Source organism: Equus asinus, chromosome 13 (genome assembly GCF_041296235.1).
Source record: "Equus asinus isolate D_3611 breed Donkey chromosome 13, EquAss-T2T_v2, whole genome shotgun sequence".
In the NCBI taxonomy this organism is placed as follows: domain Eukaryota; kingdom Metazoa; phylum Chordata; class Mammalia; order Perissodactyla; family Equidae; genus Equus; species Equus asinus.
Genome location: NC_091802.1, coordinates 39,392,283 through 39,414,294, shown reverse-complemented (window position 1 = coordinate 39,414,294; position 22,012 = coordinate 39,392,283). Strand labels below are relative to the sequence as shown.

General features: G+C 45.8%; 1 protein-coding gene across 20 annotated transcripts in view; it reads right to left on the bottom strand.

The window, feature by feature from the left end:
* CDK12 (cyclin dependent kinase 12) overlaps positions 1 to 22,012 on the bottom strand; it is a 72,361-nt gene that overhangs the window by 8,433 nt on the left and 41,916 nt on the right. For 6 of the 20 annotated variants that reach the window (XM_070483176.1, XM_070483164.1, XM_070483175.1 and 3 more), the window contains 2 exons: positions 14,043 to 14,148; positions 13,459 to 13,555 (listed from right to left, as the gene is read on the bottom strand). In XM_070483176.1, coding sequence (XP_070339277.1) covers positions 14,117 to 14,148 — 32 coding nt within the window. In that variant the 3' untranslated portion in view covers positions 13,459 to 13,555; positions 14,043 to 14,116. Of the gene's footprint in view, positions 1 to 7,022; positions 7,224 to 9,668; positions 9,769 to 13,411; positions 13,556 to 14,042; positions 14,149 to 22,012 lie in introns of all 20 variants that reach the window. The other 14 variants (XM_070483163.1, XM_070483169.1, XM_070483174.1 and 11 more) reach the window with 6 other exon arrangements.

Sequence of the window (22,012 nt, the reverse complement as noted above, 5' to 3'; positions counted from 1 at the left end):
CAGAGAGAGAGAGAATTAAAGTTCTCTCAGATATCCACATCCACACGTTGGCATCCCTAGCCCACCGCACTCATGACCCTCTCAAGATCACACCATCTAGTTAGGTTCCCATCCACCCCTCTGCCTCACTCACACACTCACACACACACACACACACACACTCCCAGCCAACCTGGAAGTCAAAGCGGCCCAGGCATGTTGTGTGTATTCAAGCAAGTGTGTGTGTGTGTGTGTGTGTGTATGCCTGTATGTTGTCTCTGTTTTGGATCGCAGTAGAATGCAGTATGTAAATGAGATGGTTATTACCGCAATGTTCATCAAGCTGAGCCGAGAAGACATTAATAGCCTGATGAATATGCATGTGAATTTGTTAATTAAGTTAATTATTCTGCTGAAAATGCATTCGTCTTCCAAGGACATTTTCCCAATGATTTTTACATGCTCTAGCCATTAGTCATGCTATATTTTATCAGGGAAATGAGTTTGCTTAAGTTGTAAAAAAAAAAAAAAAAAAAGAGAGAGAGAAGAGAAATAGAGAAAGAAAGAGGAAAAAAAAAAACAGAGGAAAGAAGAAAACATATTGAAGTTGAGAATGGGAAGGCATCTGAGGCCGGCCTGAAGTTTGAGGCCCAGCTGGGCTTTTGAAGCCTGCCCTCGATTTTTATGGGTATCTCACTCTACAATTTTTTGCCCTTTTTTTGATGACAAACTTTTTTTTTCCAGTGCCAAATTTCCAACACATTAATTAATTGTTGTAGCCAATTAACTGTAGTTGTGCAAATGAGTTTAGCACTAATTACCATGCAGTGCCTGTAATCACATAAAAAACTTGCTGAGAGAGAGAGTAGAAGAGAAAGGAGGAATGGGAAGGGAGTGGTGGCAGAAGAGGAGGGGACCTAGACTAGAGGGGCAGTCAAGGAAAGGGAGTAAGTGGGGGGTCCTGAGATTTCCTGGTTAGGAACCATCTTGGCTCCAAGGGAAGGTAGCTTTCTTCTAGCCACACTTAGGACCTCTGGCAGTCAGGAAATCTCAGTAGGCATAAGAGCTGGTAAAGAGTGGTTTCTCTTTGTCTAAGAATTTCCAACAAAAAGACATTCAGAATGGATATCTCTGGTTGTTTCAACAATGCAATGTAGTCCCTATAAATTGTGAAGGCCTCGGTATTTATTCTCCATGACTGGAATTACTGGGTAAGCATGGTGCGTCCCACTGGGAGAAGATATGCCATTTCTGATGAGCCAAAAGAGATGGAGAAGAGTGATACATGCTCTTGGCCTGGTTCTAAAGCTGTAAGTAGATGGGGAAAATTGTTATGAGTCCACAGCCACTGGAATAGGCCAAGGGAGCAATGGTAACATCAACTATAAAGGAGCTGGTTCCAGCAGGAGGTGGGAGGAGGCAGCCTTTGACCAGACACAGCTCCCAGGAGAGGAGCCAAACCTTCTCTCTTGCAAGTTGGCATCTCTACCATCCATCATGTCTGAGCCAACTCTAGGTTTCCACCTGTCAGCTTCAACCAGTGCCCAGAGGCTGAGGGACAGACCAAACAATTTCTCCAGCTCCTTCTGACTTAGCTGTCCATGACTTCAGTTGGAGGGAAAGTGCAGTGGTAGTCAGCAGTAAGTGTTGGTCTAGCATTTTTGCTTCTACTCTGCTTGCCCCTTGTACCATGTTCCTGACACTGAGCCTGCCCAAGGTTTATGTGTGTGTGTTAATGACCTGTAGTCCCCCTTGCCTCCCCAAAAAAGTGCTACTATCTCCCTTTTCCATCCAGAATAGAGAGCTCACTTGTTGTTATGGGCCTCAATTTCTTCAGACCTCATTAGAGACACATTCAACTTCACATTTTCAAGGACAGCCTTGACTACTCATTCTCTGATAGACACCTAAAGGCTAGCTCCTCCCTTTCTCATTCCAGGTCCCAGGTCTGTGGGCAGATTGCTCATGGGCTCCATCCACTTTAGCCTTGTTCTTCCCTGGCAAGGGGGAAACAATTTCAAAGGCTCATACCATGTTGCCCCCTGTTCCATGACACTGTTTATCTTCTAACCTATGAACCAAAGTTAGCTGTGAGGACCTCAATTGACCCAGGCTGCTCCAGTATTCTTCCTGCCCCAACATCTCTCTTCTGGTTCCACCCACACCCTCTTCCCAGCAACCTTAAGCAAGGTCTGAGAAGGCCTGGTTTAGTGGAAGAGCCCTATTATCCTGGGTTCCAGGCTCTTTGCCATTTAACAGCATGTAATTGCGAGAAAATCATTTACTGTGAGCCTCAATTTTCCTCATCTATAAAGTGGATATAATCATAGTGCCATGCTTGAAGAGTTAATAAGCTTAATAATTGTGAATATGAAACACACAACACACCACATAAAATGAGCTACTTCATTAATTTCTAGTGAATACAAAGGGAGAGTACAGTGTCCTTTAACAGGTGAATGGTTAAACAAACTGTGGTACATTCATACCATGGCATAAATAAAAAGACTGAACCATTGATACATACAAAAACTTGGATGAATCTTCAGGGAATTATGCTGAAAAGAAGCCAAGCCTAAAAAGTTACATAGTATATGACTTCATTTTTGAAACAACAGAATTTTAGAAGTGGAGGATAGATTAGTGGTTCTCAAGGGTTAAGGAGGGGTGAGATGGGCATGATTATAAAAGGGCAACATGAGGAATCTTTGTGGTGTTAAAACTGTTCAGGTTTTTTTTCCTGCTTTTTCTCCTCAAATCCCCCCAGTACATAGTGGTATATTTTAGTTGTGGGTCCTTCTACTTGTGGCATGTGGGGCACCACCTCAGTGTGGCCTAATGAGACGTGCCACGTCCATGGCCAGGATCCAAACTGGTGAAACCCGGGGCCGCCAAAGTGGAGCATGTGAACTTAACCACTCGGCCACGGGGCCAGCCCCTGTTCAATTATCTTGACTGTAGTGGTAGATATACGAATTTACACAGATAATAAAACTGCATAGAACTTAATACACACACAAGAACAAGTAAAACTGGAAATCTGAATAAGACTGGTGGATTGTATCAACGTCAATGTTTTGGTTGTGATATTATACTATAGTTTTGTAAAATGTTACCATTGGGTGAAAGTAGATAAAATGTACATGGAATCTCTCTGTATTATTTCTTACAACTGCATGTGAATCTACAATTACTTCAATTAAAAAAAAGCTATGATAGATTATTAATGTCTCTGTTGGGTATAGGAGAGAGAAGGGGCTGCCCTTGTGTTTCCATTGCAGAATTCCAAAGAGGAAGATTAAAAAATATTATTCTCATTAGGGTTCATCAATAAAATGATCATAACTATAGAGAGGGGAGGATATCTGTATCTGTTGACCCAATAATTCCACTTCTTAGAATTTACTATAAAAAATGCATGAAGTTTTATATCTTAAGATGTTCATTGTGATATTATTTCAGTAAAAATATCTAAATGATTAAAAATAGGAGATGAGCGTTATAAATCACAGCATATCTAGGTGACGAAACACTTTACAGACTTTAAACATACTTAAAAAAAATACACCTAGCACAATGCCTGGCACATATTAGACACTCAATAAATGATAGTTCGCTTCACTTTACTGTCATGTTCTGGGTATCAAAAGAGCAAATGTAGGTAAATGTACTTGACAAACTGTAAAGTGCCTGGCAAATGCAAGGTGTTGCTATCCTAATGGCTGTCTCTCCCCAGCTCCATCTTAGATGAAGCTGTACTTCCAGGTAGAAGAACACTGCCTAAGGTGCTCCTGGCTTGAGAGGCATGGGAATGACGGAACTGACTTCTTGGGGAGTCTGAGTCAAGAGATTGGGGCTACTTCCTTTCCAGGAGACTGGCACCCCCCCCCCCCCACATCATGAAGAAAAGTATGGACATTCTCCCCAGTATATGCACATAAACACATTTGGCCTACAATTTCAGGGGACTCATGGAGTCTTTGAAGCAATTTCAGCCCTGCTGACTGCATAAAAGTAATAGACTATTGCATCAATGGTTGACTAAGCACCCACTGAGTATGAGGCACTGTCCTAGGTGCTCTATGCACATTATTTCACTAAATTCTCTCTACAACCTTAAGAGATTGTTTATCTGCATTTCACAGACAAGGAAATTAGGGCTCAAAAAGGTTAAGTGACTTACCAAGGTAGCACAGCTGATAAATGGCAGTGCTGGGACTAGAACCCAAGGCTGTCTGCTTCCAAAACTTGCGATCTAACCACCACACATACATTTAGAAGGGCTGAGGAGGGGTGCACTGTGTGGAAACTGCACAGGGACCTACATCTGGAGGAGCCCCAGAAAAGTAACCCTGTTTTTCCAGTGCCCCTTAGGTAGACTTAAACACATCCCAGGCAGAAGAAAAATCTCTGATGAGAAGTAGGCCCATTCTGAAGTCTTACAGCCCATGAGTAAGTTTTTCCATATGTCTAAGCTCTATCCTTTCTGGTAAAATCTGATCCCTTTTCCTCTTGTTTCCAGTGGGGATGGTGAATATATGATATGGTTCCTCTCCATGAAAAGTCCTACGTCAGGAGGGGAGAGAGGAGCTTCCCCAGTTCTGTTGAGACACTGACTAGGATGCCTCAGTCCCCTTGGTCTCTTGGATCTGCCCTAAGGTATCAAACCAAAAGATGAGCAGGAGAAAATGGACCAGAAGAAAAGCAGAAAGGAGTAGCCTAACCAGACCAAGAAGACCAGCTTAAAGGATGGCCTGAGTGTCTCTCAGGACCTGTTTTGGGATCAGGGTGAATTTGAGTTTTTCCCACTAGGCTCAGCAGCCAGGTTCATGTTTGACATCTACCTGTGGAGATCTAGCTATGGAGATCTGGCCAGCATCCCTCATGCCACAGCCTCTTGTTTGTCTCAATATGACATCTCTATAGAAAGGAGGGGGCTGGGGGTTCTGCCCCTCTGTATTTACTCCTCTTGTTTCAATACTACCTTGATGTACTTGCCCAGGACCAAGCAGCCCAAATAGGGGACTCAGAGGTGCCCAGGGAAGAGAATTATGTTGTGAGGAGGATGCTGGGATCCCAAGGCTAGGTCCAAAGTTCTTTTCTCTCAACAGGAGACCCAGGAGGGCAACTGGGACCTGAGTCTGGACACACAGATTGGGGAGGGGAGATGTCTTCTCCCTCCTTCCCTCCCTGCTCCACACTATTCTACCCTGCTGGGGCTACCACTGCTTACTTTGGCTTCCCTCACCCCACCTATCCTATGGACAGGAGAGGGTTAAAGGCATGGTATGGGCAAGCTATAAATTTCCCATCAGTGTGGGGAGAGTAGGCCTGTTGGCAGGGAGGGGGTTGGGCTGGGGGGAGGGGGAGCTGGGAAAAAGCCAGGAGGTTGTCTCTAGGTAACAATAAACACTGCAAGCAAGGAGCAGCTGTTACACTTACTCTCTCTGCATCACAATGCTGAAATAACACTAATAAACCAGTGTGCCCAATGCACAGGCATACACGCATTTAGGGCTGGGCCCCAATGCACCCCCTAGGGCTGCCCTCTGCTTCAGGTCAGGGTCCTTGGTGCTGGTGGACATACTAGTCTTGGCCTGGCGGTACTTGTGGGGAGGAGGAGGACTGATGAGTCAGAGTGGCATTCTCAGAGTCAGAGGGTTGGGAGAGGCTGGGGATTCTAGGTTCAGATCCTGATGGCATCACTGGTGGAGAGTTCAAATGGGGTAACTCTTGGCTAGGAATTGGAAGCAAAGGAGGAGAATGAGAGATACAAAAGTGTAGGGAACAGACAACTACTTACCATGTCTTCTCAGATTGGAGGGGATAAGGTGCCCAGGAGTGGAGTTGGCTGAAGGGAGGTAGAAAAAAAGAGGGGCCAAGGAGGTTTGAGAAAGAGGAGGAGCATATGGTATTGAGGAGTGATTCTTCTCTCTCTCCTGGGGCTGAACTCCCCACATCTGCCTACACCCCACCTGGTGCACCCAGGCTCCCCCTCATAGCACCACTTTTATACGAGAGCCAGGTGATGTGTTGGTTCAGTTCAGGACTGAGCTCTATTACGGGTGTTCCAGCAAGGTCCTTTGGGCTCCTAATGCTGCAAGGGAGAGCTGGGGGAGTGCAGCTGGTCCCATCTCTCTACATGAAGAGCAGTTTGTCTGTCCCTTTCTCCAACCAAAACTGTCTGTGGATCTCCAGGAGCAGAGAGACCCTCACACCAGCTGGAGAGCAGAGCCACAAGCAATGAAAAGAATAGAAATAGGCAATTGAAAACTCAGGCTATCAGAGAACCCCCTTCCTCTTAGTAAATCCTTCTCTGACGTTACAGGAAGGGTATTTATTATTATGTATCCAGATACATTGGTATCCAAGATCCCTGTTTCCTTTTGCTGAAACAACGAGGCCCCTGGGACTGTGGTTGGAGGCATGAATGGTTCTCTTGGTCCACCTTCTGGTCCCTTTCTGCTGGTGTGATCTCAAACACAGTATCCTATCATCCCCCTAATTCAGAAAGGATGGAGAAGATGCACATTGCCAACCTGACCTGTAAGGGAAGAGGAAATTAGCACCTTTGGAGATCTACGGTGTCTGTTTCCAAGGAAGCGAGTACTGAGGTTACCAAGTGGTAACCTTTTCAGGTTCTTGTCTTGTAACAATGCTTTTTTGAAAAAAAAATTCCTAAGTCACGTGGTATCAGCTGGGTACCTAGAGCTCTGGACAAGTAGTGAGGGCAGGGAGGAGTAGCTGTGTCTGCCTAGAAAACTCCTGGGAAGGTGCCCAGCAGTGCTGAGCCACCCCAGCACATGTGCATGCCCAGAACTCTCTGTGCAGCCAATGGATACAGTAAGGCAAGAATAACTGGCCTCTCCTATTCTTTCCTTACTGGGAATCCTCTCACTGGGAATGCTCAGCTTCTCCTGTTCTCTTCTCTCCCATTTCCTTCCCTTCTTTCTAGGGTCTTTTCTTGCCCCACAATCTAGATGAGAGACCTTCATCCACAGAGCTGAGAGTCAGGGAGAAATGGGGTAAAAGAGAGCTCTTACAGGCCTGGACCTCTTTCCTTTCTGTTGCTTTCATGAGCCGCCCCCATTGCTATGAGTCACCAGAATCTTGAGCTCAGCTGAGCTGCCAGCAGCCTTCTTCCTCCCGCCTCCTCCAGCCAAGCAGATATGCACCCAAAGGGCCCTGGAGCCCACTGTCTTCCTACTTGCAGGGCCAGAGCTCCCTCCTTCATCTCTAGGAATCTGCAACATGAAAACATTGAGATGAGTGAGCAAAGGAGTGCAAGAGACCCCAGCACGTGCTCTGTCCTGGAGCAGAAAGCCGGCTGCCTGCACGGCAGAGCAGGATCGCCAGCCAGGAGAGCTGGCACACTTGGGCACACAGCCTTGTCAGCATGTGAGAGGGGGCGTGGGAGAGAACTGGGTAAAGAGGCTGTTTCAGGAGCAGGCATCTCCTCCTGGCTCCCTCTCTGGTCAATGTTTCTTCTCCTTAGCCTCTCTCCTGGATGGACATCATGGCACTGCCACCTCTGAGATGTTTTCTTCCCCTCCTTCATGGCTTAGGGAGCTAGATAGGGCACGTGCATAACAACTTCCAAGGTGTTAAAACAGGAAGTTCAGACATACAGATCTCTCACCAGCCAGTGGGACACACTGAGAGAGAAAGAGGAAGGGATCCCATAAGAGTAAAAGCTAAACCCTGGGCCAATGCTGAGCTCCTCAACAATTCCTTTTTTTCCAGAGTGCAGGATATTCTGGGGACTGCTACCTCTGCCTTCCACTTACTTCAAGTCTATCCCTCTTTCCCTGCAAAGGCTCAAGGTTTCTTCTGGACTCCAGAGCAAGCTCTAGGCTCTGACTCCAGGTCTGTAGATCTGACACTTTTAGAGTGTGCCACATACCACTAGAGTGTAAGGCAGGGCTGGTGGGGATTGGAGGAAGGGAGGCCCTGTTCCCTAGAGAAACATCCAGAATCTAGATTGAATCCTTTAAGGGCCTTTTTGCCCTTCCAGTATGCCTCCAATGTTGGACTAGGAGGAGACAAAGGGTGTGAAAGAGGGCCTACAGAAAGCCTGACACCCCCTCCCCTTCTTCTTCACTGCATGCTCTTCTCTGCTGCTCTGTATTTCAGAGGAGAAACAGCAGCTCTGTAAATAGGAGCCATCTAATAAATCCCCCAAACAATACTTAATATGAATGGCCTGCTCTATGTTAGGCAGCCAGACACACAGGTGGGACTTCAGGCCTCAGTTCCCAAATTTTCCCTGTCTTCTCCCCACTTTCAGGCTTCTCTTGATCTCCCTTGACAAGAGAATTTTCCTTTTCAACTCCCTGGCACAGCTCTCTTCTGCTACCCCTCCCCCTGCAGGCCCTTGGAAACAGGGTGGGGAGCTAGATGAATTCTTTCCAGACTGTCTTGGTGAAATGAGAAGGGGCCCTTCTCATTTTTTTGGCAGTAAAGAAGACAGAGAATCAGACAGCCAAGGAGATGACCTTGAGGGTCTAAGGAGAAGGCAGGTTGAGGCTGGGAGGCACTAAAAGAGGCATATCCTACTCTTCCATAGGGCCTCTGGGCGTATAAAACAGGGGTACTAACGGCTGGCCCTGTTGCCTAGTGGTTAAATTCGGCGCACTCCTCTTCAGCAGCCTGGGTTCGGTTCCCTGGCGTGGACCTACACCACTCATTTGTCAGTGGCCATGCTATGGCAGCGACCCACATACAAAATAGATGAAGACTAGCACAGATGTTAGTTCAGGGTGAATCTTCCTCAGCAAACAAACAAACAAAAAAACAAATGGGGTGCTAAGACAGAAGAGCAGACAACTCTGGGAGAAGGAGAAAGGTGTTGGGGCTTGAAGAGCATGACAAAGTTTCTACCCACACTGCTTTCCAAGCTCTGTGCCCATCCTTGCCCTGATCCCAACTTACTCTCATGAAATACAGAAAAAAAAAAATGTTAAATTTTTTGAGGAAGGAAGAAGATGCCAGGAAACACCACCTTGGGTAACCTGGTGAGAAAGCCCCTCTTCTCCTTTATTCTTACGCTCCTTAAACCAGTGTCTGAACAGTGAAGGAAACAGGGAGGTGGAGATAGGGACAGCTGGTAACATGCCCTTCTCTCTAGTGTGCACTAACACCACACAGAGCCAGATGGGGCCTGACTAGAGTTCTGGGGCCATGGCACCACAGGAATACAGGGGCATTTCTGACTCAGCATTCAGAGCCTTGAGTTTCATTGTATCTCTGTTCTCAGCTTAGACATAGGACAAGAAGTAAAAGACCACTCTTTGCTACATTTTTTGGCATAATTTCTCTAGCAGCTTATATTGCAACAGGGAAACTTGTAATAAGATCTCAAAAAAAGCTTAATATTTAGTCATCATTGGGGGATTTATTTCTTAGTTAAGGAACCAGGGTAGTTGGTGCATGTCCTTCCCTGTGGACCTTACAGAATATGGTAGAATCCCATGGGAGTTGGGGGGCTGTGGGGGATCTATCTGCTTGGAAGCAAGGGAATAAATGAGATGACCCCTGGAACAGGCTGTATGAGGGCAATGCCCCCCCAGTAAGCACCTGCCTGACTCCCCTGAGTTGCTTCCAAGACTCGGGGACCAGAGACACAAGAGAGAGTAACATCCCACCAACCCTCTTCCCTTAACTTTCCTCTCCAAATCCTACCTACCTACCTTTCCCTGTGTTCCCAGGAACTCTTCAAATCCAGAAACACAAAGCAACTCCAGGACAGGATTCAACTGTTTTCCTTTCTCTAGGTCTCCATTTCCACATCTGTAAAATGAAGCGTTCAGCAAGAGGAGCTCCAAGCTCTCTTCCTTGCAACAGTAAGGTTCTATGATTCATACCTGAAAGGCACCAGGCCTCATTTGCATGCCGTTCTGCATGTAATCGCAACGGCACTTATTTTATGTCTAAACATACAGAAATATCTCTGGACTCTGCCCTTCTCTTCCCTCTTCCACAGTCTCTGGTTCTACGGTCCCTAGCTCTTGTCCTCTCTCTTCAAGAACCTCAATGCTCTGTCTCCAACTTCCATTCACATCTTTACAGGACTCACTGAGATAAGCCCAACTGGACAAAACCCTAGGAGCAAGAAAACAGCCTTACCTAATATTCTGGCTGCAATTTTGGGCCCTAGACCAGAGTCAATCGGTACAGTTCCATCCTTTTTGAAGGTCCTAGCAGTTCGGGGGAAATCCTGGCACCTCTCTCCAGTGCTTCCCCTCCTCCTCCACCTCGCTATTCTCCATGCCAGAACGCAAAGTGGCCAGTGATTGATGGGCCTGGGTTCCCGGTAACCGCACCCAGTGGCCCAATCCTCCTCCCTTACCCAATCCCTCCCCTGTCCCTATTCAGAGATCAGATTGTCTCATGTTGGTCCCTGAGGTCCCATTAATTAAAAATACATCCAATTAAATGGCAGGTGAAAACGTGCTATTGGAGCTCTCCACCCCCCTGCCCCAGCTTGGTCTCCCCACTCCCCCCACCCCCCGCACTTTTAAGGCTCAGCTGTGCTTTGAGCTGAGAAAAAAAAGAGAAGAAGAAAGAGGGAGAGAGAAGAGTAAGACATAGGGGTAGGGATATGAAGGGGGGCACTATTTGAATCTCTGCCAGGGTAGCATGTGCCAGCCTGGGAGGGTGGCACTGTGCCCTGGTGTCTAATTTCTGGAGGTGTGAGTAGGTTCAGTCAGCTGGGTACCCACCTCCATTTCCCTTAAAGGAGCAGAGGGAAATCAGAGGGTGTGGCTAGCTGTGCTGCCCTCATTCTGGGCTTGGTGTGTGAAAGGCAGAAATGTAAATGGTAGAGAGCCCTTAGGAGAGAGTGTGATGTTCAGGGGTTGGGAGAAGCTGAGGCTTCCATTCTTGGTATACCCCTGCTCTTCCCCAAACTGCAAAAAAGATAAAGAAGGGCCGGCTGGGACCCAGGTGGCAGGGCATGGCAATGCTCCCAAGCCAGACTGTGCCTACCCCTGCCCACAGGAAAGCTAAGAAAAGAACGGAAGGAGAAAGGAAGGAAGGAACCATAATTTGGATGGGAACAGATGGGTCAGATAGGATAAAATATACAAGGATAGATGTTTGTGTAGACACTACATCCCCCAGCACCTTATAGGTAAGAGGGTCTGGAAGGACCTGTCCTGTTTCCCCTTACTCTAGGCAAAAAGCAGCAGCAGTAGTGTGAAGTCACCTCAACCTGGATACCTGGCAGGCTGTGAGTAGGGCATCTCCCTTGATGGGCGCTGATCACACTCATTCTCCTCCACACTTGTGGTGTCCCCAGCATTTTGTCAGGTAAGGCATCTGCCCCACCTCCCTCTGCCCCTTGTGAAGCCCTCTGGCCCCAAGCAATGCAAAGCTAATGGGCACGAGAGCTGTTGGGAGAGGAGCTAGGAAAGAAGAGATGACCAAGGGTGCTCTCAGAACCTAGGTGAGAGGGGGGGATTGCTAACCCAGGGCCCCCACCTGGTCTCCTTGGCAGCCTCAATACCTCCTCACTTCACTTTAACGCTAATTGGAGATTTTAATCTGCACTGCTGCTCTGCTCAGGGTGCTAGGGGGGAGCGCCAGCTGTGCAGTAATTCCAGCAGCACCGACTGTTTAATCAAGCTGTCCTCCTGGGGAGGGGCCCTCGGGCATGGGGGTAGGAGGGAGGAGGAGAACCTCTGTTATCTCCCTTAGCCTGTTCAACGTGCAAAGGTTTCTTGAAGACTGAGGATCAGTTGTGGGATACCTCATCTCCCTAAGGACCCCATGGCCACTTGGACCTCTGGCAGAGCCATTACACAGTATGAGGTCAGAATGAGGCTCATGGGCCAAAGAGCCTCACTCCCCATCCTGCTTTCTGACATCTTTTTTTGGCTCAGAGTCCTGGGGTGTCCTCCAGCCACTCAGGCTGCAAACATCCACTAGACCATCTGGAGCTCTGCAGGTTTGTGCAAGGGAGGTGATGGGGGCATAGAAGGCTGAACTTTCCCACTCTCAGTCTTCTCAGACCTCTCCCCAACACTATCTCACTAATGAAGATACTTTTAAGAGAAGTAAGAGATTTCTGAGATTTGTAAATTGTAAGAGACTTTTTTCTCTGAAAAGCACAGGTACCCCCACCCTCTGAACTGGAAAGTGACTGTCTTGAAAGCAGGGGGAGAGTGGGGTGGACAGCTGGAGCCTCCTACATCTTGAGGGAAAGAAGCACCTGTGCAAGGCGTTCAGTGTCTAGAGTTAGGGGGCTTCTCAAGTTCAGCTGGGAACATACTGACTTGTCAGGCCACTAGGGCAGAGTCTTCAGAGTCTCAGGCCATTTTTAAGAAAGAACAAGTGGTGCTAACTATTATTCTGGCTTCTGAGGCCCCAGCTCTCAGGCTCTCTCAAAGTGTTTCTGACCCCTGTCTTAGGGAAAAGGTGCCCTGGTTGCCCAAACTCTGTCCGCTAAGGGGCAGGAGTTTAAATTGGTCAGCAGCACCCTCGTGTGGCAGAAACCAAGACTGCAGCTGGCCAAGTGGGCCAGCTTCCTTGAGGAATCAGAAATCCAGGTTGACAGACAGGTGGGCAGGGTTATAAATGTTGGTGCTTTCTGTGCCATCAAGGTACCCCATGCATACTTACTGCTCAACTACTTCCAGGAACATTTCTGTTTTCTAACACCTGCCCAGCCCTCCATCCACCCCATCCTAACTCCAACTCAAGGTATGTGCCTACCAGGGGAAGGAAGCACCTTACCCAGAGCTGGCACTTATTTAGGCCTGCTGCTTGTGCTGTCTGGATTGCATGGGTGAAATGCACTGTTGAGAGAGGAGGCCTAACATCAGAAGGGTAAGCTGATGTTACCTCCAATGGCAGGAGAGGCTCTGGCACCCCAGCTAACTCTCTATAGGTGCCAAACAAGAGCTTCTATCTGAGCTCGAGACAGAGTACCACCTTGTGGTGGGTTCTGCCCTATGGCAATCCATTCTCCACTTCCTGGGGGGTCTGGGAATGAACAGGGACAGATTCTCAGAGCCTGACATCCTTGTCCTTGGGAATGGACAGCAGATAAAACACCTTTCCCTCAAAAGATCCAGGTACTCCCCAAGGATTCCAGGCCATTGGACAGAATGCATGTCTGGGACTTTAGACTTCTAGCCCCAAGAGAAGGGCTGCCTGTCATTAGACCCTTTCCCCAGTCAAATACTATCTTTTTACTGGTTCCTTCTTCCCACACCCACTAAATGGGGGAAATAGTTCTGAACTATAGAGAGGGGATGGAGATTTAACATAAGGGAGGTCTTGCTAAAGATTAGAGCTGGAAGTCACCAAGGCAGAGAGCTGAGTCACCATGGCCTTCCCCTTGTTGGAGATATTTACCAAAGAAAGAAATACTCCCAGAGAGAAATATGACCCTCTTTGGGGTTGGTGGGGAGGGAGAGGAGCATACTACCTGGCAACAAGAAGAGTAGGGCTGGGCAATAGAGGCTGGTAACCTGCCTGATTCTGGGCATTGAGGATGGAGAGAAGCAGGCTTGTAGGCCTCTATTTCTGGTGTCTCGCACAGTGTTTGTACAGATAGGATCTCCCATCAAACCTGGAAAGGAAGCGGAATAGCTGATGAGAGGTAGTAAGAAGGGATAGCACTGCCCTACCCTGACTCAGAAGAAAAGGAGAGAAAACAGCTTCTTGGGGAAGAAGAAGGCAGGGCTGTGTGTGTGTATGAGGTGGTGGGTAAGTGGGGCACCTGCTGTAGAGGAGAGGCTGAGAGTAACTGATATCAGCATCCCACTGGGGAGGACTGTCCATTAGCACAGCTGGCCAAGAGGAAAGAACAAGAATGAAATGACCACCAATGCAAATAAAGGGGGTTACCCACTCTATCCAGGAGGGAGAAATTGTTAATGAGAAGGTAGAACACCATAATGGGTCAAACAAAAAGATAAGAAAACTCCTCTGAAGATCTTTGGGAATAAGAAACTTCCCTGAGACTCTGTGTGCATGTGCATGTGCGTGTGTGTGTGTGTGTGTGTTTATCCTTACAGAAGCAAGCTAGAGGTCTCTGATTAGCCTTAGGTCCATACCTGGCTTTAGAGTCTGTGAAAGAGTGAACTTGTCAGGGCTCCGGATGCCAGGTGGCTGATGGACATCAAATTCCTCAGAGGCCATCCCTCCTGCTGCTGCTGCCACCTGTAAAGGAAAATGACAGGTTACACTATACATGAGACAAGGGACCAGACACCAGAGGATTTTTGGTCTTTGACCCAGGGAGCATGGCCTTGATAGATAACAGTGATAGTGATGGTCACCACTCTTCTAATTCCCTCAAACCTGAATTCATGAAGCTCAGAAGGGTTCAGAGGAAGCTTAGGTACGCTCCCAGAGAGAGTTATAACTGTTCTAAGACTCCTACCTCCAGGCAACCAGCTCCCAGTCTGATAAAATAAAAACCATATTTCCAATACTTAAGAGATAAGTTAGGAATTCAACAAAAATAGAAGCTCTGAAACCCAAAATTATAAAGGGTAATGAAGGTTCAAGGTTAATGCAAAGTTAATGCAAGGTGACTCAGAGGAGGCCATCTAGTTTTAGATTAGATCACCAGCTTGAATTCGAGGCTCGCTTGTCCAAAACAGCTTCTTCAAGAAGGGCTTGAGGAAAAAAAAGAAGTGCCTATGAGACAGAAAGCAGGTTTGAGGGGCAGAAGACGATACAATTTGGGAAAGTAAGTCTATCACACATTCCCTAGGTAGAGATGAATTTGTGTGGGGACCAACTCCACATTTCCCCTACGCTATCAATTAGAGTGTGATGGAGAAAATGTAAAGGATATGCATTGAGATCTATTTCTTTGTCATCAGCAGACAATGCTCATTTTTCAGATTCCCTGCCCCTCTAACCCAGACCGATAACTTTTCCTCTAAGCTGCCCAGTGGTGCCTTCTCCCTCCAAGATTCTGCTTCCAGTTTACGGACTCTTCAGCATTCCTCTCTCTGCTCATTGGCTCTCAGACTCATATGTGTAGAAAATAAGCATTGGAAGTATTGGAACTGTAGATACATCTGAGAAAGGTCCAAAGAAGGGAAGGGAGTCTCAGCACCAGAGTAAGATGACTTCAGAACCTGCTGTGCATGTCAGCTCACTGAGCACACTACTTAGGGCTTAGGTCCCTGTGGAACACCACACCACCTTCCTTTTGCCTCATCAAGAGAAAACCGACAACTCAAAATGAAAAAAACAGGAATAGGAGTAGAGGGTTCCCCCACCCCAATTTCCTGTAATCTCAGAAAATATCTCATTTTACTCAGAGTTCTGTACTCCTTTCTCTAATTAAGAGACTCCTCTCAGTTTCCCAGCAGGTGAGATGTGTTTTCTTTCTCCCTTCCTTCTAATTTTGCTTCAGTATAGCTGCATTGTAAAGCAAAGGAGCCTGAGTTGAGATTTAGGGTAAATTCCTCACATTTTCTCTAGGATTTTTTTCTGCTATCCAACCCCCAGAGGTGGTGTCAAAGTGCTCCTCATACTTGGGGGATAACTCTGAGGGCATCAGGATCTTTGGCTGTGGCGGCCACTTGCTTCCCAATGAACCAGAACTATTGACTCTAAATAAAAATTACACTTGTACAATTTGCATGTCATTGAAAAATTAGTCTTTGAAGTAAAAATATATAAAGCTTCTTAGTTTTTCAACTAACGGTTTTTAAATCTACCTTTCCTGCTCAATCTGTCCCTCCTCCCTCAAAATCTCACAGTCCTACCTTCCTTGCCTGAGGAAGCTCAGGGCTCTTAGGAGTTGGTGATCTTAAAGTTAGGGGCTCCGTACTCATGAAGGTTAAGATTCTGGCCTCTTAGAGTCTGGTCTTGGATGGCCTCCACTAACTCACTCACTGTGAGACTGTGGGCAAGGCACTTCCCTTCCCTAAGCCTCAGTTTCCTGCTCTGTAAAGTAAGAGGCTGAATTAGGTGACCTCTAGGGTCCCTTTCTAGGTCTGAACACTTAACGATTCTATAAAAGGAGAAGACCCAAGTGCCTTCCCATCAGGAAGTTAGACTTTCCTGTCCTTCATACCTTCTCTTTGGGCCACTGCAGAAAGAAGCATCCCTGTAGATGCCTGCCTTTCTCATGCTGGCCTAACTAAAGGGACAAACAAGAGAGTCCCAGTAGGAGGCTTTCCTTTAAGTGCCAAACTCCTTCTATTACGAAGAAAAGATATTAAGAAGGTGATCTAACTCTAACCCTGAATCTTGATAAAGGAGATAGGAGACAAGGCAAGTATGGGGCAGAAAAAGAGTATGATAAGCTATGCCCCCCCTACACACACCTTAGACTATTTAAGAGTCTGAGCATACACTTGGCTTTCCCTTAGAGAGCTCCATATAAGTAGTGGCTGCTTATCCAATACAACTGTGTGTGAATGGAAGAAGCAAGCAAGGACATGTGTAAACACATCCAGAGCATCAACATAAGTGTCCAATCAACGCACACATACTCACTCCTGTTCTTTCCTACTTTAGGCCTCTACATGCCTTGTAAGAAGCTATGGTGGGAGGGGACACTACATTCCAGTCTTCCCGCTCCTCAACGACAGAAAGGAAGAGGCAGAGACAGGAGCTACTTGGCTTCCTATAAATTGTTTTGTCCTTCCTCACAGCTGCAATCAGAAGCTAAGGGCTCCCGCAGGCCTTGTTCTGATCTGCTGCAGGCGATGGAGGGTTTTTGAAACGGAGAGGACTTGGCTGCAGCCCCGTTTCAGCTGCCATTGGGGCAGGCTAATGGGCTCATTCGGGAAGACCCCCACCTGCCACACTAAAGAGTCCCCCGCCGACCCCCTCCCCAGTCCCAACCCAATTAATAAATGGGGGCTCCCACTTTATGGCTCTGGGAGCAGGAACCAGAGATACAAATGACCCCCAGGGAGGAAGAGAAAAAGGCCTTCCAAGAATCAAGCCAGAGAATTGTGCATCCACAGGCACACGCTGCCACAGGCTAGTCATATCCTATTTTCAAAGCATTAAAGGGGAAGAAATTGGCAAAAAACTGTATTTTCCTTCCCAGATCTGGAGTGGGATAGCATTCTTGAAGTCTGTGGGTACACCCCAGCAATAAACTTTCACCTGGTTCTCCAACCTGAAAAGGGCAGAGTGCAAGTGCCCATCTGGGCACACAGCACATGCTCCACTATTTTCCAGGGGCAATGCCCCCTCCTAGACTCTCCAATACTGAACACAGACACATCCCATCAAGTGGTTTTACATTTCTACTTCTTAAAAACAAAGCAGCTATCTCTTTCCAAGATCTCATCACCATCAACAGCATACATACGTCCTGGGGCCATCATCTTCAGGCTTTTATCCCTCTCCTCACATCCAAACTATCATCAAGCCTTGCTAATTCCTATAGACCCCCTTTCTTCTCATTCTCCTTGTCCTACTCTAGTGCAGGCCCCCAGGACCTCACATCTGGACAAGAACAACAATATCCTAGCAAGCCTTCCTGTTTCCTTGACCCAGTACAGCTGGAAAAGTTCTCAACATCATATTCATCTCATCATGTTCTGCTCCCGGTTGCTGCTTACTGAATCAAATTCAAATTCCTCATTCAGGCCGAGACTGCTCCCCCAACTTCATTTCCTAACATTGCTTTCCCGTACCACACTAACTAGTCCATTCACAGTCCTCTACACAAAACACACATAAACCTTCTTCCATAAGTTTTCTTCCTCTGATCACCTTCCTCTCTTCTGTTCCATGTCCTCTATCTTCATTATCTTCAAAGAATCTTTTCTGGTTAACTCCAATTTTTCTGATTATTCTTTTGCTTTGGGTCCCTCTGTACTAGGTTACTATTTTATTTTTTAACCTGCATTAATGTGCTGACTTATAAATACCGATTTCCCACTTCCCATTCAGGTATAAGACTCATCTCTCACTAGACCCAGAAGCTTCCTAAAGGTGGCTCCTCCCCTAATCTTCCCCAGAAGTTGCCCTGTACTCAGGACATGACTCAGCTAATGATATTATTGCTCCCCACTGAGGCAGCCCTCATGGTATAACTTTTGGGATATCATATCAAACAACTACAAGGAATATAATCTTATTCTGTCAATTTTCAGGCTGCCACCTGCCTCTACCAACATTGAACTTGGCACTGAGTCTGTCCAAAATTACAAATTGTTTCATGACTTCAAAGTGTGTTAAAAACAAAACAAAATCCCCCAAAACAAGCACGGTCACCAAAAGAAGTTGTTTATCTCCTTGATTCATAGTATATAACCACTATTTTCTTTGAAGACCCCTTAGAATGAGAAGCCCCATTTTGCTCCCTAATTCTAAGATTACTCCCATACTCTCAGGTCAAGACCTGATTTTCTAGAATGCAAGTCAATCCCAGAGCCAATAGTAATCTTGTTCCCTACCAGGCCTGCCTCTAGACTGCCTTTGACCATCACATTTTTGCAAGGTCTCTAGGAATAGAGAAGTTATTCATGAGTCTCTCTCAACTAGTGAGTACTTCCTTAGATTAACCTCACTCTCAAATGCTGACTCTTACTTCCTCCAGTTTAGCCCTGTGTGGTTAGACCAGAAAAAGTGATCTGCCACTCCCCTTTATCTCCTACAAATTGCTCAAGATAATAAGAGGGATTTGCCCTTTATTCCTTCTATCCTTTAGCCTCAAGGTGCTTAAGAATCAAGATAATAAAAGCAAAGCACAATGCTCGACACATAGTAGGTTCCTGATGATGTTAGTTTCCGTTCTCTCCCTTCTTTCTCCCAACACCATAGGTTTCTCAACCTTTTAGGGCCCATTTTTTCACTGGCTAAAGATGGCACTGAACTAGACAAACTAATGTCCTTTTGTAGCTCTAACATTCTGTGACTCTAATTCACATATTTTGGTTTGTTTGCACTTCTATGCATTGCCTTCACTTGGATCTAAAATGAAAGGGAGAGGAATAATACTAGTTTCCAGGTTGACCTAAAATACATAAAACCACTTGCAGGAGTTTTAAAACTCAAAAAATACAAATAACTTTTTAACGTAATGTATCCGTATCATTCCCTCCTTATTCCTGAATTACTCTCTTGAACTATGTAGATAGCAGTGCTAAGCAAAATGTCCCTATGTAAGTTATTTGCTTAATACAATATAGCTTCCCTAGCGAAAATGTCTTAAGAGCATCCTCCTGCCTAAGGGTTCTAGACCCATCCTCCAGCCATAAAGGTAACACTACTGTAATCGAGGGGCATCCCCTACTCACAGTAATGCTTTAATGGGGCCTCCCTGAAATGAATCATGAACCATTAAGTCAATTATCCCCTAACATTCACTAGCCCAAACATAACTCTTCCTTCCACTCCATCTCTCTCTCTCTTCTTTATAAGCAATTATACCCTAAGTCTGTTTGTGCAGCCCAGCTACCAGGCGGCTCTAGTTCTCCCTTCTTCCCATCTCCTTCTTATATTGCTTCATTTTATATGAGATCTTTGGTTCCCTAACAGAAAACTTAAATACTGGTACAAGGCCAAACTCAGAAGTTCCTGAACTTACAAAAGGGATCAGACTCCTAAGCTTTCTCTAAGTCTGAATTCAGCCTCTTTTCTCTAGAGCTGAAAGCATTCAAAATTGCATTAGCCTTGGTAGGGAGGGTTGTCTGTCTACAAGCTGATCCTCACCCAAGGTGAGGCATTGTTGTAGTTCTGAGACACAGGGGGAGAAGGATACTCTCCTTGAGACAACCTACCAGATTGGCTTCTTAAGGTAAAGAAAGGACACCCTCCAAGACTCAGGCTTTTTTTTTCACTTAGCTCTGACTGCTACATTGTAGCCTTTTTAAGCTCTCCATGCTGCCTCCCTCAGGGATAGTTTCGCTTGGATAAAATGTCCTTCATTCCTTTAGAATTATCAACATTATCTTCAGTTTACAACCATCCTAGAGCAAAACATCCAAAAATCCATCTATTTTCAGGTCTTAAGGAACCTAAGTCTAAGTGAATTTACATTTCATGGCTATACTCTCTCATTCCAGAGAAGCATGCTGTGGCTGAGGGATGCATATTGAGTAAGCTTCACTAACAAATACCCATCTAGAGAGTATTAAAGACCAAGTTCATATCAGCTTCTTTCTCTCCGCCTTGGACTACTAATTTTTGAGACAGAGATATAATGAGAGCAATCCAGTGGCCAAAGTGTTTTGGCACCCTACTGATTAATCACCAGGGTATCAAAGCAGCTCTCATCTGCTTTCTAATGGATAGCAGAGCCCTCTTCTCACCAAGCTTTACTTGTCACAGACACCATCTGCAACTGAGCTTAGAAATGTCATCAGCAAAAGCAACAGTCTCAGGATATGAGGGATGAGGATGAAGAAGTGAAGGTTGAGACTCTCTGCCTTTCCTAGACCAGCAAAAAAAAAAAAAAAAAATCTCCTGTACTCCACACAACATAAATTAAAAGCTTCTTTCATAGCTCTCAGCAGTAAGAAAGCATGGTTATTTTGCTTTCTCCTTCACCTATCACCCCATAAGTTGAAGATCTGGAATAGATATTTGTCTTCTGAATTGCCTCCCATTACCCTTCAAAACTATGAAGCAGCAATAACTCTATATCGCCTGCAGGGTTAAGCAATCAATACCTCTGATAGGCCTAAAGCATACAAGTTGGGTAGTGAGTGGGGAGAAGGGAAAAAAATAGGAAATGAAAAGAAGTGGGTGGACAGATTAGAGACAGCTACATACAGCGAGGAGTGGTAAAATACCACCAGTAATTCCTTCAGTTGTCATACTTCACCCAAAGTCTATCAACTCTTGAAGTAAACTTGAAAGTATTCCTAAGTCTATAGGAACACTAAAAAGTGTCTCTATAGATGAGAAATGCTACACCTGGACAGTAAAATTAACCAGAGTGTCCAGGAATGCTCACCTTGCCTCTCAGGACCACAGAAGACTTAGCAGTTTCGCCTCTCCCTTGGGATGGTTGAACATTTTACTCACTTGAGGAACTCCCCACTTCCATTCCACCTAGCTCTTCAGGATGACTAAGTTGTGAACAGAGAAGTAACTCAATACTTAAAAAACAGTCAAGCTATGGGGCAATCTTTAATAACAATGGAAATCCCAATTCAGCAACATTAACTGTTAACTTCTTTGAGGCATTAACCGTACCATACAGTTAAGGATGCCTGTCTGGGAAGATGGTGCCTAAGAAATTTAGGTATTGCACAGCACGGTTTCTAGTTAGAAATAGCCTTGGGTGTGAAACAGAAACAAGTCCAGGTTAGTTAAGTCTCAGCCTTTAGGCCTAGAATTGAAGACAGCCACTGCTATGACAACACTCTCTAGTAGGTTGAAGTTCACACTCGTAGTCATGAACTTGCAATATATGAAGACTGAAAACAAATTCCTTTTCTCTGGAGGCTAACCAGGAACACAGGATTCCAGGCATTGGAAAAATCTTGAGCCCCCCATTCTCCTTCTGGGTAAAGACATGACAGCCCTCAGGCAAGTGAACATCACACTTAAACTTTGGGGATTCCAAAAACAGGCTGGCAACCCTCATCATTACTTTTTGAACTCAACTTCTAATTTCCTTATTCTATTGTATCCCTTAACCTTGTACGATTGCTCACCCCACTCACAACTTCCTGATACCTATTCTCCCTTCTTCCTGTTTCCTGATGGATTTTATCTGCTCTCTGCCTACTTATGTCATAACTAGCAGGACTGCAGCACATACAAGGGAAATTTAGTTCTCAGTATCCTAAACCATGAAAAAGGGAAAGGAATCCTCTCCTCAGGCGGAGATAGGAAATATTTTGGAGATAATAGGAAATTTACCCTTATAAACAACTTTGACTCACTTCCTGGATTGGCAATGCATCAGGAAATCTCAACAGAGATAGGAACACTAATCCGAATGCTGACCCTACTCATGGTAACATAGGAACTGGTGGGGGCTAGAGAGTTATGGTTTAAGAGACTATTCTTTGGTCTAAACAGCCTCTTACCAACTTTCCTTGATGACAGTTGAGCTCAAACCCACTTACCTCTCCTTTCA